The 14681-nt window shown below is 36.7% G+C and overlaps 1 protein-coding gene across 1 annotated transcript in view; it reads left to right on the forward strand.

Moving 5' to 3' along the window:
* The first annotated feature begins 9159 nt into the window (after positions 1-9159).
* The window catches only part of LOC114240714 (uncharacterized), a 44396-nt gene continuing 38874 nt past the window's right edge, over positions 9160-14681 (forward strand). Inside the window, exon 1 of the mRNA XM_028171367.2 lies at positions 9160-9571. Within this exon, the coding sequence (XP_028027168.2) occupies positions 9523-9571 (49 nt within the window). The 5' untranslated portion in view covers positions 9160-9522. The remainder of the gene's footprint in view (positions 9572-14681) is intronic.

Below are 14681 nucleotides of genomic sequence, written 5' to 3' on the forward strand. Positions count from 1 at the left end.
AACGTTGTAAATTACGAACAGTAAAAATAGACGATAAGTCTTTTTGGAATTCACGGAGGGCGCTCAAGACAATTTATACGTAACACACAGCAAGCTGTTTGCGGGAAGAATTATAAGGAGTGTTTTGTTGTAAAACGAAATAAGAAACTGGTCCGCGATATGTCTACTAGCGTTTTCTTAGACTGCGGATTTACAAGGATGCATAAACAAAGACACGCTTGGCTCTTCAAACCTTTTAAAACTAAATTCAGAGACGTTATAATAAAGTTTCGTGAATTAAACTGTCATGTTATTTAGGTCAAAAACATCCTATCCGTCACAGAAGCTATATCACTGGCAGCGTTCCAGTTAGCATTTAGATTGGGTGAAGGATAACATTCAACGAGAGTTGTGGATATTAATGTTGCATGTACCCACATATTTCAACCCCAAAACTATCTAAATTAGCCATATTAGACAACTGTAGGTTTACAGTTTTATCGTGAAGTCATCATTAGCTTTTTATTATATATATTATATATATATAAATAGTTTTGGATATTAATGTTGCATATACTTTTTTATTTATTTATTTATGTACACACAGAAAACAAGACACAGTACAGAGTAATAGGAAAATGATGTACAAAGGCACTGCTCATTTCTTTGAGAAATCTCTTCCAGCAGACCTGCCAAATACCATACCCATACCATACCATACCATACCATACCAAATATATACCCATATATTTCAACAACAAAACTATCTAAATTAGCCATATTAGACAAGTTTACAGTTTTATCGTGAAGTCATCATTAGATTTTTAACATTCCATGATTAAAATAAACGAATAAAATGCTAATACAATTCTAGGTATAAAACTGAGGCAATGAAATTCAGATTGCTATTCTAAAATTAAAATTCAGCTCTTGTCCACGTACAGATTACGGCTATAAAAACGTTATGTCCTCTAGTTTCTAAAAAGCGTGCAGCAGTTATGCCTGATCCCACTCAAGTGGGCGCTGGATTGAAAGCTTTACATCGAACGTTATTCAGCCACTACGGAATTTCTCTTGGGATGAATCTATGTTTTAGATAGCTTGAACAACGTACAAACGTCGTTACGTTTAGTATCTCCACCGTTTTTCGGTATCGCTCCTTCGAAATATCTAACGGTCGTGCCCTGGATCCTTATGAATGTGCGCTCGGAGAGAACCAAGCTTTCGCAAATATAAACATGTCTATTCAATTTCGTTTTTCAATTCGTTTTATGTTATTTGGTTTTTTACTTACACTCGAGCACTTTCGATTTTTACAAATGTCTTTTTCCAGTTTTATATTTCGATGCCTCCAATGAACACTACTCTACCTCAAAATTTTGAAATTTTCGTTTTTCACGCAAAGCGCTTCACTATGTTAAAAGTATTACAATTAATCATTATTGATGGGGTTCGAAGCAAGAGTAAATCAGCTAGTTACACAAGAAAACCATAAATATATCTGCAATAATAAAGATTTTATCAATTTTTATCGTTTAAACGCTCCTCCTGTAAATCTACGAATCTGGAGTTAGCGTAGTGTTCATTGGAGGCATCGATTTCATTTACGAGACATTTATTAACAGTAATCCGCACTAGATATTAAAAAATTTGAACTTTTTATTTTATTACACCTGAAACTAGATTACAAACTCAGATCGCTTTATTGGCCGATCTTTGACTTGAGTTTGATTAAATAGCCATATCCGGATTCTATAGGGAATATAGCACATAATTATCTACATATTATATACGCAGATTGAGCATGCTGCATTCCATTCCCCTCTGGCACGTTGTTAATTTATTTTTTATGTTACACGTAAATTTCCACGTTTTTTTATTTTTTTATGCCCTCGTAGGCAGACGAGCATACAGCCCACCTGATGGTGAGTGGTTACCGTTGCCCATGGACTTCAGCAATGCCAGGGGCAGAGCCAAGCCGCTGCCTACCGCAAAGCCTACGTCTGGCAAGCGTATGCACGATCTTTAATACGACGAAGTAAAACTTACTACAGTATCGATGAAATAACATATCTATCGGTATATACCTAGTTTACAGTATCAATCAACATCAAACAAGATAAATTGGAGTTCAGCATCGAGTTTTAACATTAATTCGATTTTGAAATTTCTAGTTCAACTACAATAAAAGTTTGAAGACGCCGTACACCGAAATCTAAAGTTTTACTTGGTTTTATCGTATGACCCGACGTGGTCGAATCGCAAACTAAGTTAGAGGGTTCAATAATATTGAAATTCAGTGGCCTTACACCGTTCGCAGTCTGAGAAGGTTACTTCAAGACATATTTTTCTTTTTTTTATCACTTAGCTGGGTGGACGAGTTCACAGCCCACTTGGTGTTTAAGTGGTTACTGGAGCCCATAGACATCTATAACGTGCGCCACCCATCTTGAGATATAAGTTCTAAGGTCTCAAGTATAGTGACAACGGCTGCCCCATCCTTCAAACCGAAACGCATTACTGTTTCACGGCAGAAATCGGCAGGGTGGTGGTGCCTACCCGTGCGGACCAACAAGAGGACCTATCACATTTGAACATTTGTTGAGTGGGTATTTCATTAGAAAAATTGGTGCCCACCCGTCTGGGATTCGAACACCGTATTTGTATCCATACGAGTGTCATAAGTTTATTACTTACAGAAGAAACCAATTCAACAATTAAAAGATTTTAACAAGTTTATGGAGTTTTTTTTTTCTTCATGAGTAGCATAACATTGATTTCGGCAAGAACTTCTCTCCACAGAGTTCCTTAAGTTTAACGGCCGTCTGGTGTAGTGGTAAGTGACATGGTCACTACATAAGGGGGTCGCGGGTTCGAATCCCGCCAAGGGAAGATATTTGTATGATAAATTTAAATGTATTTTCCAGGGTTATGGATGTATATTAAATATATGTATGTGTATAATAAAAATCTTACATTTATTTCCGTTATCTGGTACCTGTAACACAAGTTCTTTACGAACTTATCACGGGACCAGTTAACGTGGCGTGATTGTTAGTAAATATTTATTTATTTATTTATTTAAGCGCTATGACATCTCATTTTCAAACGAGATTTGAGGGGATTCCTTAGCGATTTGCAGCGGCTCGGCTGTGCCCTTGAAATTGCCGACATCCATGATCAACGTTGACCACTTACTGCATTCTCGTCTGCCCACAAAGAAAGTTTTTACTTTCCTGCCTCTTTTTGGAAATATAAAAATATAGACGGTGTGAAAATATGAGTTTAGTTCAAGATTTTCAAAACATAGGAATAAAGTTGTAATATAGTATTTCTTTTGGTTTTCGCAAGCCGCAGACTTAATTAAAACTATAATAGTTTTACGGCTTAATCTTGGCGACTGAACATCGTCTGTGTCCAGGATAGCTGTGAAGTATCCGAAAGTAATATAATTACAATAAATGCGAGATTAGATCGTAAAAGGTCTTAGGTTTTAAATTTAATCAAAGTTGTATTGGCGCGTTTACGTTGTAGATGTCTATGGGCTCCAGTAACCACTTAACAACAGGTGGGCTGTGAGCAACCATCTAAAAGAAAAAAAAAGTTTAACTATCCGTTAGCTGTAATTCGTAGTAGCTACTTATTGGAGCCAGTAAATAATCTCGCATATTTGGCTCGTGTAGAGATTTTCTTAAGATTAAATCTGTTTTCAAATCGATTTAGTTTGTGTCTGACGACATTGTGAATTATATAAAGTTTAGAACTAGTTTCACTAATGATCTAAGTTAGGTATCTCCTATTCAGTGACTTTGAAATAAAATCTTACCATGTAATCGTATTGAAACTAATTATGTTCAGAATTCGAGGACATTTTGAAGTTTGATACTTGATACTGTTAAAAAAAAGAAAAAAGATTATTGGAGTAAATTTTTATTTGTTATTTTATTTTATGATGATCAATTTGAAGAAAACGTTGTAGAAGAAAATGTTAAATATGGAATTAATAAGGCACAAATGGCTGAAGAAAAAATATTCAAAACATCAAACAATCAGTTAATAGCAAATAGTACAGAAGAAAGCATTCACGTAAATATGATATCTCAGTTTTTGTTTGAGTTTGTGTGTTATTTGTACAAGTGATCAATTTTATATAAAGTCATGAAGAGGTCAACAGTCTAGACAGTCTAGCGTTTAAAAATATTTTTAAAGAGAGTTTCATGCTATTTCCGGGGAAACTTTTTATTTCACAGCGTAGATGTTCTCTGTACCCTTTATAAGTCGACATGATGTTGACGTCTCAATTTTACTGTATTATAGCTGTCCATTCTTCAAACTGGAGCGCTTGACTGCTAAACGCAAAAGAAAAAACAGTAGAAACTCTACTTGTGCGGGCTTACCATACGCCTTAGTACCAGTAATTGTTGGATCTCCTTAATGTCTTTCAGAAGATATAAAATTTTAATAAAAAAAAAAATGCGTGGTCACACTTTGTTTTTTATTTGAAATGCACCATGCTAATCGGAAATTGATGTTACTTTTCCGGAAACCGGTCCTAGCGTGACAACAAAAGAGTACGGAGTTTAACTCAATTAAGGAAGAAAACGTAAACATATTACTTAAAAGAAAATTGACCATAAATTCTGGACTCTTGACATTATTTAAACGTGAATATGTTGAAAGTTTGTTGATTTCAATAGTTTCCAAAATAGTTGTGGCCAACGGACACCCAATTTATACATAATTTATATATAATTTTCATCTGATGATTTTTTAAAACAATTTTTCTTTAAATACATAACTTGAACCTAATTTCCTAATTTAAATATATAAATTAGTGCAGCGACGTATGGTCAAGCCGTGTTGAAAATGTCGCATAGATTGCTCTAAGCCTCTTCTTTTTCCCTACCTATTAGCTGATACCCTTTCCTTTTTGGGGGCAGTAGACGAACCTCATGCGAAGTATCTGCACCTAAGGGATGTGCGTGGTATGTGGGACTTGATAGACTGCAGATTTTGGGAGCATAGCGCCCGGGCCCAAATATATTTTAAAGCCCTATCCACCAAACGACTCCCCTTGCATTCTCTCACCCGACGTCCGATCTCCGTCCGGGGTCAGAACTCGGCAAGAGTAGGGGTGTTCTCGCAGTTAACACTACAACCAGACTTACGGCGCCACCCCTAGAATGCCCCACCGACGGGTCGCCGAGGCGATAGTCGGTGCGGTATCCACAGATCGCCCTGAAATCAAAAGCACACTGCGCGCGTCGCCAAATCCTGTTCCTGCGCGTCAAGACGCGGCACCATACAGGGAACCCTACAGTGCCATGGACCTCACTACAATGCGCCGGTAGCCTATGAGGCTATTCCAGCAACGCCCAGACGGATAGGTGGAAATCAACCTTAGGAAATTTGCACAACACTAAGCCTAGCAAGATCCTCGCAGAATCCACTGTATCGGAATCGCGACCCATTTAGAAGATCAAAACGCTGCCTCCGGTACTTGTATTTATTTAGAAGACGCCGTGCATTTGGGATTTTATGAGTACTAACATTCGTATAAAGTACAGTCACATAAAACAGCTAAAGCCTCCTTTCCACACATACCAATGATACGAACCGAGCTCCGAATAAATCCCTTTTTTCTTTCGCCCGATCAAGAGGTCAAAGTGCTAACTTTTTGTTATTTGACACGTATGAAATTTCAGTGTTATATAGGTGCGTAAAGTAGACGTAAGTTTACGAGGGCCCGCGGCTTGCAAATATGACGTACGACGAATAAATTACTTTTACTCCTTTTTTTTGTTTTGGATGTTTGTCTCCGCGAAGTTTGAACGGCGACAATTTTTTTTATCTGTTTCTGTATTGTTTGTTTGAGTTCTGAAAGGAAATATTGCAGTTTGATACGTTTTACCACAGTTATATTGGGCTTTTAACAACTTGATATCGGTCGAGATTAAAGGTATTACTTCGGTTTTGGCTTAGGATCCGAAATGCCTTTTTTCGGGTCAATACAATGTATTTTATATATGTTTTGTAAGATGTTCTTATATGTTGTTTTAAAATATTGCTAGTTACAAGGAGCCGTAGTCTTAAGAAGAACCGGTGGAATCGCCTTACGCGGTGTAGTTTTTGATGGTGTAGACAAACAGATGTTTTAGAATCCGCCTGTTGTTTAGTTGTTATATTATACCATACACTATGTATATAGTTTATAGACTAATACAATGTATTAAAGCAATTCATAATGACATGATATAACCATGTTTTATCATGTTATGTTCATATTCAATATTCACCATGTGAATTCTATATTAAACATTTTTTTTATCTAAGTAAGTTCAATGTTTATGTGTGCAGATTTTATCCAGTTGTGTAAACATAATAAAATAAAAAAATAAAAAATGCTCGAAGGCCCATTAATAAAATCTAACCTTAAAGCCCCCCTTGATAAAGAGTTGTCCGGCTAATCATATATTATATTCTAAAAACAGCACATCGCTACACAGAAGTGAGATAATGAAAAGTCCACAAACAAAATTTTACGAATACACAAAACATCGGCTAATTATTAATTAAAATACACAAAGTAATAATGTTACTCTAAGGCTTGCTTGATACGACTCAAGCGAGGAGCTTGAATGCTATTTTATAACGACTTTTTAGCTGATAGCACATTCAAGATTCGAACTACTTGAACAAGAATAGAGTTGGCAAACAAACCAGATTATGAACTGTACTGAGATTTTTCAACTGCCCGCATTGTCTTTGATACAAAACCATGCAGACGTACACTCACTAATATATTAATAATTGGCGTAGTATTTGGCGTAATTGTGTTGATGATTTAGCTGTGTGTACAGATACCAATTTTCTAAGCAAAAACTTTGCTATTATAGAAATTAACGCAAAAATCCTCAAATTATTTAAAATTCCAGAATCCCTAGTAAGGCATATAGTGAATACGCACCGCCATCTGTCTATTTTTGCCGCGAAGCAGTGGTGCTTTCGATTTGAAGAGTAAAAGAGCTAGGTGTCTCAAGGTGGTTGGCGGTATTCATATTATGAGGTCTATGGGCTCCAGTAAACCATTAACTGAAAGCGGGTCATGGCCCTCCCATATAGTTATTGGAGCCCATAAATACCTTGAGAGATGAGGTCGAAATTGTTTGCTTCTCTGTGTTTAATTTCAAGAAATCATTATTAATCAGGTTATTCCAAATTAACAATACTTACTATAATGACAGTTGTTTTTGTAAACGCTTGGGAAATTCCTTTATATGCAATAATTGATGCACACCTTAGATGAATCTAGTATAAACCTCTACTACTACTACTATTCGCTCACGGTGAGTAATGAAATTTCATAAAACCAACAACACATTTCGTAACGTTCACTTTTCCTGTGAAGAATGTTCCAACATCGTAATGAATAGATCGAATAATGACAAGGGTTTGACAGTCAAATTTGGTACAGGATAATAACATGGATGAAAAATTTGACATTTCCATAATTTGGTCAGGAATCCTTGGTTTTCTTAGGCATTGTAATAAGGTGTCAGCCTATATCCGCCGCTGGACCTCTGCCAAGAACCAAGCAACGGAATGTTTTAAATCTAAATGAGTTTGCTATTTTGTATAAATACGGAATTTCGTCGTCGGCTGATTCATAAGTTTGATTCAATTCTGTACCGTGATTTACCTAAAAAACGATACAAGGAAAACAGAATTGTACTGGAGTGTAATGTTTATGATGTGCTATAACACGTGTATCGGAATTTAGCTATGTATCGAATTCTATTATACTGAAGGAGGTAATATAATATCATCGATGATATATTTAGCGTCGATAATGTACAAAATGCATCGAAAACCGGTTTTTTTTTGTTTTTTTTTTTTTTTTTCCGCAGGAGAAAATCGCCGGATTCCCACCCGCACGGCAGGTGGGGTATGTGGGAGTCGAACCTCACCAAAAATTCCTGCCGCTCACAGCCGGTGCCCTACCCCGGACCGGGCGGGAACCCAGTCGGAGCTATTGAGACGGCGGGACAGGGTTTACGCAGAGCATATATCGAAAACCTGTTGCCTAACACTGAGAATTCTTAGCAAGTATTACTAGTGGTGGGATGTCTTATGAGCTCCCACGGGTAGGTACCTCCATCCTTTCTATTTCTGCAGTGAAGCAGTAATGCGTTTCGGTTTGAGGGGTCTGGCATTCATTGTACTGTAAAAAACGAAGATTTAGAAGTGATGTCTTAATGTGGCAGCATGTGCATTATTCATATTTACGGATTACGCTTAGCATCAGATCGGCCGTAAGCTTGTTCATCAATCTAAGCAATAAAAAATAATAACTTGAACGATGATATTATAGTACTCGTAAAACACCGAAAAGAAAGAGGTCAATATTTAAAGATGAATAGTATGTGGCAGAAAACCATCTATGAAATAGCACAATAGTTAATCAATCGCAGTAGCCAATCAGAGTTGCCCTCGGCTTTAAATAATTCTCTTGCATTATTTCCTCGGAGCACCACCAATGGCAAAGGATAAGACGTCCGGTGCATTCGTATCTAGCGATGTTCCGGTGTTCGTACCGCAGGCGGGTACCAATTTTTCTAATGAAATACGTACTTAACAAAATGTTCACGATTGACTTCCACGGTGAAGGAATAACATCGTGTAATAAAAATCAAACCCGCAAAATTATAAGTTGCGTAATTACTGGTTATAGGACCTCTTGTGAGTCCGCACGGGTAGGTACCACCACCTTGCCTATTTCTGCCGTGAAGCAGTAATGCGTTTCAGTTTGAAGGGTGGGGCAGCCGTTGTAACTATACTGAGACCTTAGAACTTATATCTAAAGGCGGGTGGCGCATTTACGTTGTAGATGCCTATGGGCTCCAGTAACCACTTTACACCAGGTGGGCTGTGAGCTCGTCCACCCATCTAAGCAATAAAAGAAACAAAAGCCGGTACGACACTATTAAGAAATAAATAAAATAAGAAAACGCGTTTATTATCCACAGAAATGCCTTTAACAACTTTTCACTTTAGATTTACCCAAATAAACTGGATCTCATTTTATCAATTGTCAAAGTTTAAAAAACTTAATCCACTTAAGGACCCTTAAAGGGGAGTGCACACTGCGCATGACTTTACCCTAGCGGGAAAACCAAGGACATTACGCGGGCAGACAGAGCGGTGTTCGAACGCTCCCTCATCGTATCATTCAAACATGAAACGCGAAAGCGGCGACTTACGTCCGATAACAGACAACTTTTAAATTTCGAACATAAAACTTGTGACTAAAAGTGCCAGTGTGTTAAATTACAAACTCTTTGTTGAAGTGCCAAATATGTGAGAGACTAGTTTTGTTAGAATCGTTTTTGGAGCAAATTTAAAATCTTATCTTTTGCAGGGTTGATGACTTTTTGAACTCATTAACGTAAAATTTGAATAACAATGTTCTCGATTTAAAAAAATCATTCTCATTCTATTAAATTAAGTATTTAAGAAGATAAAATTCGTTATGTGAAAGAGGAAATGATGGAAATCATCAAAATGAAGTTCTCCGCGTTGATTGCATTGTGCGGTAAGTGAGATTTTTTATAGATTAATTTTAATAGTATTGTAAAATTATAGGGATCGAAACTCAATGACAGACATGATTGCTGCGAATACTTAAATTATGAAAATTCATTAAACAAATTATTACATTGTTTTACACGTTTTTATATTTCTTTGTTTTGTTTTTTGTGTTCAAGAAGATTTTATTATTTTGTATAAAAATACGCACATTTTCTATGATTCTAGGTACTTAAGATGATTTAAAAATGTTATACCCCATAATTTATCTATTCAAATTATTTAAACACACGCATACAAAATAAACAAAACTACAATCGCATTAACAATTGGTCATTTGCAATAATGACTGAAATAAAATGATAGTTGAGTAAAGTACTCATTTAATTAAATCTACCAGAAACTTTTACGACAATGCCTTAAATTCTACAAACAAATTCAAAGTCGGCGAACAAAAAAAATAACTTTTCTTTTTTTAAGTCTTCATAATTACACGGTTCCATGACCTTTCTCCCTTCCCTATAATGTGGCGTGAGATTTATGGTTATGTCCACAATAAATGGTCCGAAGTTATTGTAGGGGCTGCTATGACCAGGCAGCTGGATTGTGACGTCATACCTTTACTAATCCGAGTTCGTTAATACACGGGACGAGAGTATCGGCCGGCCTAAAGATACAATCTCCGAGCGCTGGACCGGAATAGCTCCAAAGTTCGGAATTTTGATGTTGAACAGAATTCAAATTTGCTTTTACTAAAGTACACAAACTAAAATCTTGATTTATGATTATCATAACAAGCTAACGAAAAATATTGTAATGACTGATAGATAGAATTGAGTTCAAAATATATTTTTTCGATTTTTTTTATTTAATATTAGCAGCTTGAATTTCATTTTGCTAATAGCATACAAGTTTAAATTAAAAAAAAATATTTTTAATTGAACGTTTGTATATATTTATTATAAAAAATATATTTATTATTATTACACAATTATATTTTATTATCGCTATTTTATATTAGCTAACAAATGGAGTAGCTATGTTTATTTTTATATTTCTATATCCAAAATTGTGTACGTAGAACTAAGGCCAACATAAAGCGTATTCCGAGTAAACATTATTCATGAAATTTAAATACGCACTTCGACGAATATAATTTCCGTAACGTAAATCGATAAAACAAAAATTTATGTTAATGGAGGACCAGCCGTATCTTCGCCCATCTATATTTACCCTTGAAATAAAAATAAAATTCTATACGTCTTTATTCGAGTGGAACGATTTCTGGGTAACGCTGCGTATTCTATAAATACTAGAGGTCCCGTAGTAGTCGAAATTCGACTATAATTAATTGGAATTGTAAGTTTGTACACTATTATGATTATATTTTATACTTCTATAATCACGAATTCCGCCAAGACTACACTATAAAAAATATTACTAAAGACAAACAATATTTAATCTATTCTCAATTTGACAACAGACGTCAAGAACAAAAGTTTGACAATAAATAGTATGCATGCGTGTGTGCGTCAAATACATGGTATGTAGTGTGTGTGATGTTTTCTTTATTGATTGAATGTATCTTTTATGCATTATTTTAAGAAAATATTAGCATTGTGCACTTTTTCTCTATATTCTCTATAAGTGTGGAAGATTTCATACTCCTCCGTCCGCGCAATTCTCGTAAAAAGGGATACAAAGTTTCTGCTTCACGTATTAATATATAGAATAGTTTAGTGCGGTCGAGGACCTCTCTGTTCAACCCTCCTAGTGTTGTCTGTTCGGTCGAATTTATCCTAAAAAGGTTAGTGCCTATAAAATCTCGGCTAATAATTTAGATTCGGCTTCGCCTTACCTTTCCTCGTGAATCGTTACTTTATGCGTGTACTAAATTTCACGTTAACAGTATTCGGTGTCAACGTTTTGTGAGCGATTGCTATTTATTAGGGATCGCAGGTGGTTAGAATTTTGGGTGCGCGAACGAAATCAATTTTGGGTATACTGAATAATGTTTAGTTTAGATGACTTCACTCAATATTAGTCCTGATGTGATCTCAGTACTAGTGTTCAATACCGGAAACTTGCCCTTGTAGGCAGACGAGCATACGGCCCACCTGGTGGTGAGTGGCTACCGTCGCCCATGGACTTCAGCAATGCCGCTACCTACCGTTAAGAACTCTCCACAAGCCACCACAAGGCTTTTTGAAGTAACATAAAATGGAAATTTGGTTTCTTCTAATTAATCTTTTTTATTGCTTAAATGGGTGGTTGAGCTCACGGCCCACCTGACGTAAAGCGGTTACCGGAGTTCATAAACATCTACAACGTAAATGCCGCAATCCACCTTGAGACATCGAAGGTTTCAGTTTGAACAGTACAACGGCTGCGTCCACCCTTCAAACCGAAACGCATTACTGATTCGCTGCAGACCGACCCGTGCGGACTCATAAGACGTCCTACCACCATAATACCTTGGTTTTAATGTTTAGTGCTCAATGTTATGGATATTCATATTTCATTTTTAATATATTCACGTCGTTCGATTTTCCTCTGACATTTATACGACAATGAAAAAGTACATTTAATACGGTATATTATCTATGATAATAATTTACAGTGGCTTTAGGGTTATAACTTTTCCTCCCCACCCGTTTTGTATTCCCCGAGATATTTCATTAAATTCGGTTTGTTCGATCCGAACCCAGCGCCTTTGTGGCAGCCTAGGGCTCCGGAAACCAGCACGAGGTACCCGTCGAACATGTGCCGCGATCCGCGGTGCCGTATGTACTATTTTAACAAAATGTCATCTAATCACCCACCGGAACCGATGACCTCGTCGTCTCACGCCGTATTACTTAGGAAGAAAGATTTGGGGCAGGAATGGATAAGGATTAGTGATAACGCAAATCGTTAGCGTAGACCGTCACATATGAGGGTACCGTCCCGTTCGAGAAGCAAGCAAAAGTGACAGATGTCAAGTCCCGAAGGCACCGTCAAATCGCGACCCGTGTTGCCATGGTAAAAATTCAAATACCCACGGATTGGTTTCGAACACGGTTAATAATGTGAATCCAGGAAGAGTTGTTTAGTTCTCCGAAATTCGGTCGGTCGTTCTATTATTTGTACGGTAAGCTTTGTCACGGCGCGATGGGCACCTTAATCTACTTTATCTGTGTACTTATACTAACAGAAATAAGTGAAGTAAAAAAAATGCTTTAGAAATAAGCACTTTCAATTTACTAGCATTAAATTTACTAAATTTACGTATTTAAAGTATTCGACGAACGAAAACGTTCGCAAATTCTTTTAATACACTTTGTGGCGCAGAAATAAAATCTTTTTTTTTAATAATCTTATTATTCTTTCCAAATTTTGTTTAATAAATAAGAATATTGCATTTTGTAAATGTTCTTACGGATCCGACATTAGCATTCGAAGTTACGGGTGTGAATATGGCTACTGTATAAAAAAAAAACATATTCTCTGTAAATTCTAATCAATGTCGGCTGGGGATAAAATTATTTAAATTTCAGTTAATATTAAAGTGTTCGTTAACACGTAATAGATATTTCTGCATAATTCCTTTAAAATATTAGCGCGTGCTAACGAGGTTTCAAAACCGGCATAGTCGTATCGCTTAACATACGCTTAATATGCTTTCTATCTTTTATAGGTCACAGCGACTTCATAGAATTCATATTAAGAAACATTTTATAAAATCGACAATAATATTCCGTAAGGTTTTGTATAGAATTAAATATGGGGAGTGCTCTGAGGAATTATTCGAGATGATCCCTCCATCTCCTTTTTACCATTATACCTCAAGGCACCGGAGCAGAGTTTATCCATGCTATCTGAAATCGCTGCGTTCATTGACAGTGCGTTTCCAGAAATCTTTTCTGCCACCTACCATCCGGTTCTGGAATGAACTCCCCTCCACGCGTTTCCCGAGCGCTATGATATGTTTTTCTTCGAACGAGGCTCGCAGAGGGTACTCAATGGTAGGCAGCGATTTGGGTGTGCCCCTGGCATTGCTGACGTCCATGAGCGACGGTAACCATTTACCTTCAGGTAGGCCGTCTGCTCTTTTTTTTCCTACCTATGCTGATAGCCTTGAGAGGCTGTTTCAGCTTCACCCTAACGTGTGTAGGTGAGCTCGCGGGGCTCAAACCGGAGTGTTGCTAACACTGACCCTAGCAAGAGTTCGCGGAATATACCTCCGGATCGGAAACGCGACCCACTGAGAAGATCCGGCGAGAAACTCAGTGGGCTGTGTCTATGGGTTAATTCGCTCGTCGAGCCCTTCGTCGCAAGCGACGGGTTTGACGAGGACGGTCACCGGTGCTTGTGGTGCCTAAAAGCACCGTTAATGGATCGGGAGGATATGCTCGTCTGCCTAAAAGGACAATAAAAAAAAGAATTCAATATTCGTAGAATCGAACTTTGAAAGATCATTTTTAAAATTGATACACAAATTTATTATATCACGTACCTACCACTAAGGGTACTTGAACAAAATGAAAGAACGAAAGATACAGTAGTAAGTTAACTGACAATTGAGTCAAATAATATTTTTTAAAATAGGTGAAATTGAATACAAGCATGTTTCATACATATTTCAGAACCTTACTATAACAAAAAAAAACCTTATCGTAATTCTCAGTTTGGAAAGCACTAAACGTAATAATATATTATGTTACAGTATCCCCATGATGATCTGTTTGTGACGTTTGGCAATGGCTGAACGTCGCGAGAGATAACGAAGGTTTGGACGGCAGCCATAATTCACACCCACCAACTATTTTATCACCTATTATCCGAATTAAGAGAATACTGTTTGATTTGAGAAATTGGGTACCCCAATGTTGGGATGCCAATGAATGATATGTCGTAGTGATAGTTTATCACCCAATAATATAATTATAAAGATACATTCAATACATGTATACACGTGCTTAATGAAGATAAGAACAATTAAGAATGACGTGTAACGAATTATATGAAGCCAAAGCAACAAAATAGTGACGGGATTCAGTAAAATCAAATTTACAATAAGCCTAGTCGGATAGTGAATACAACAAAATCAATTAAAATAACTTTCTTGTCTCAAATCC

This window comes from Bombyx mandarina, chromosome 17 (assembly GCF_030267445.1).
Source record: "Bombyx mandarina strain Sakado chromosome 17, ASM3026744v2".
Classification (NCBI taxonomy): Eukaryota; Metazoa; Arthropoda; class Insecta; order Lepidoptera; family Bombycidae; genus Bombyx; species Bombyx mandarina.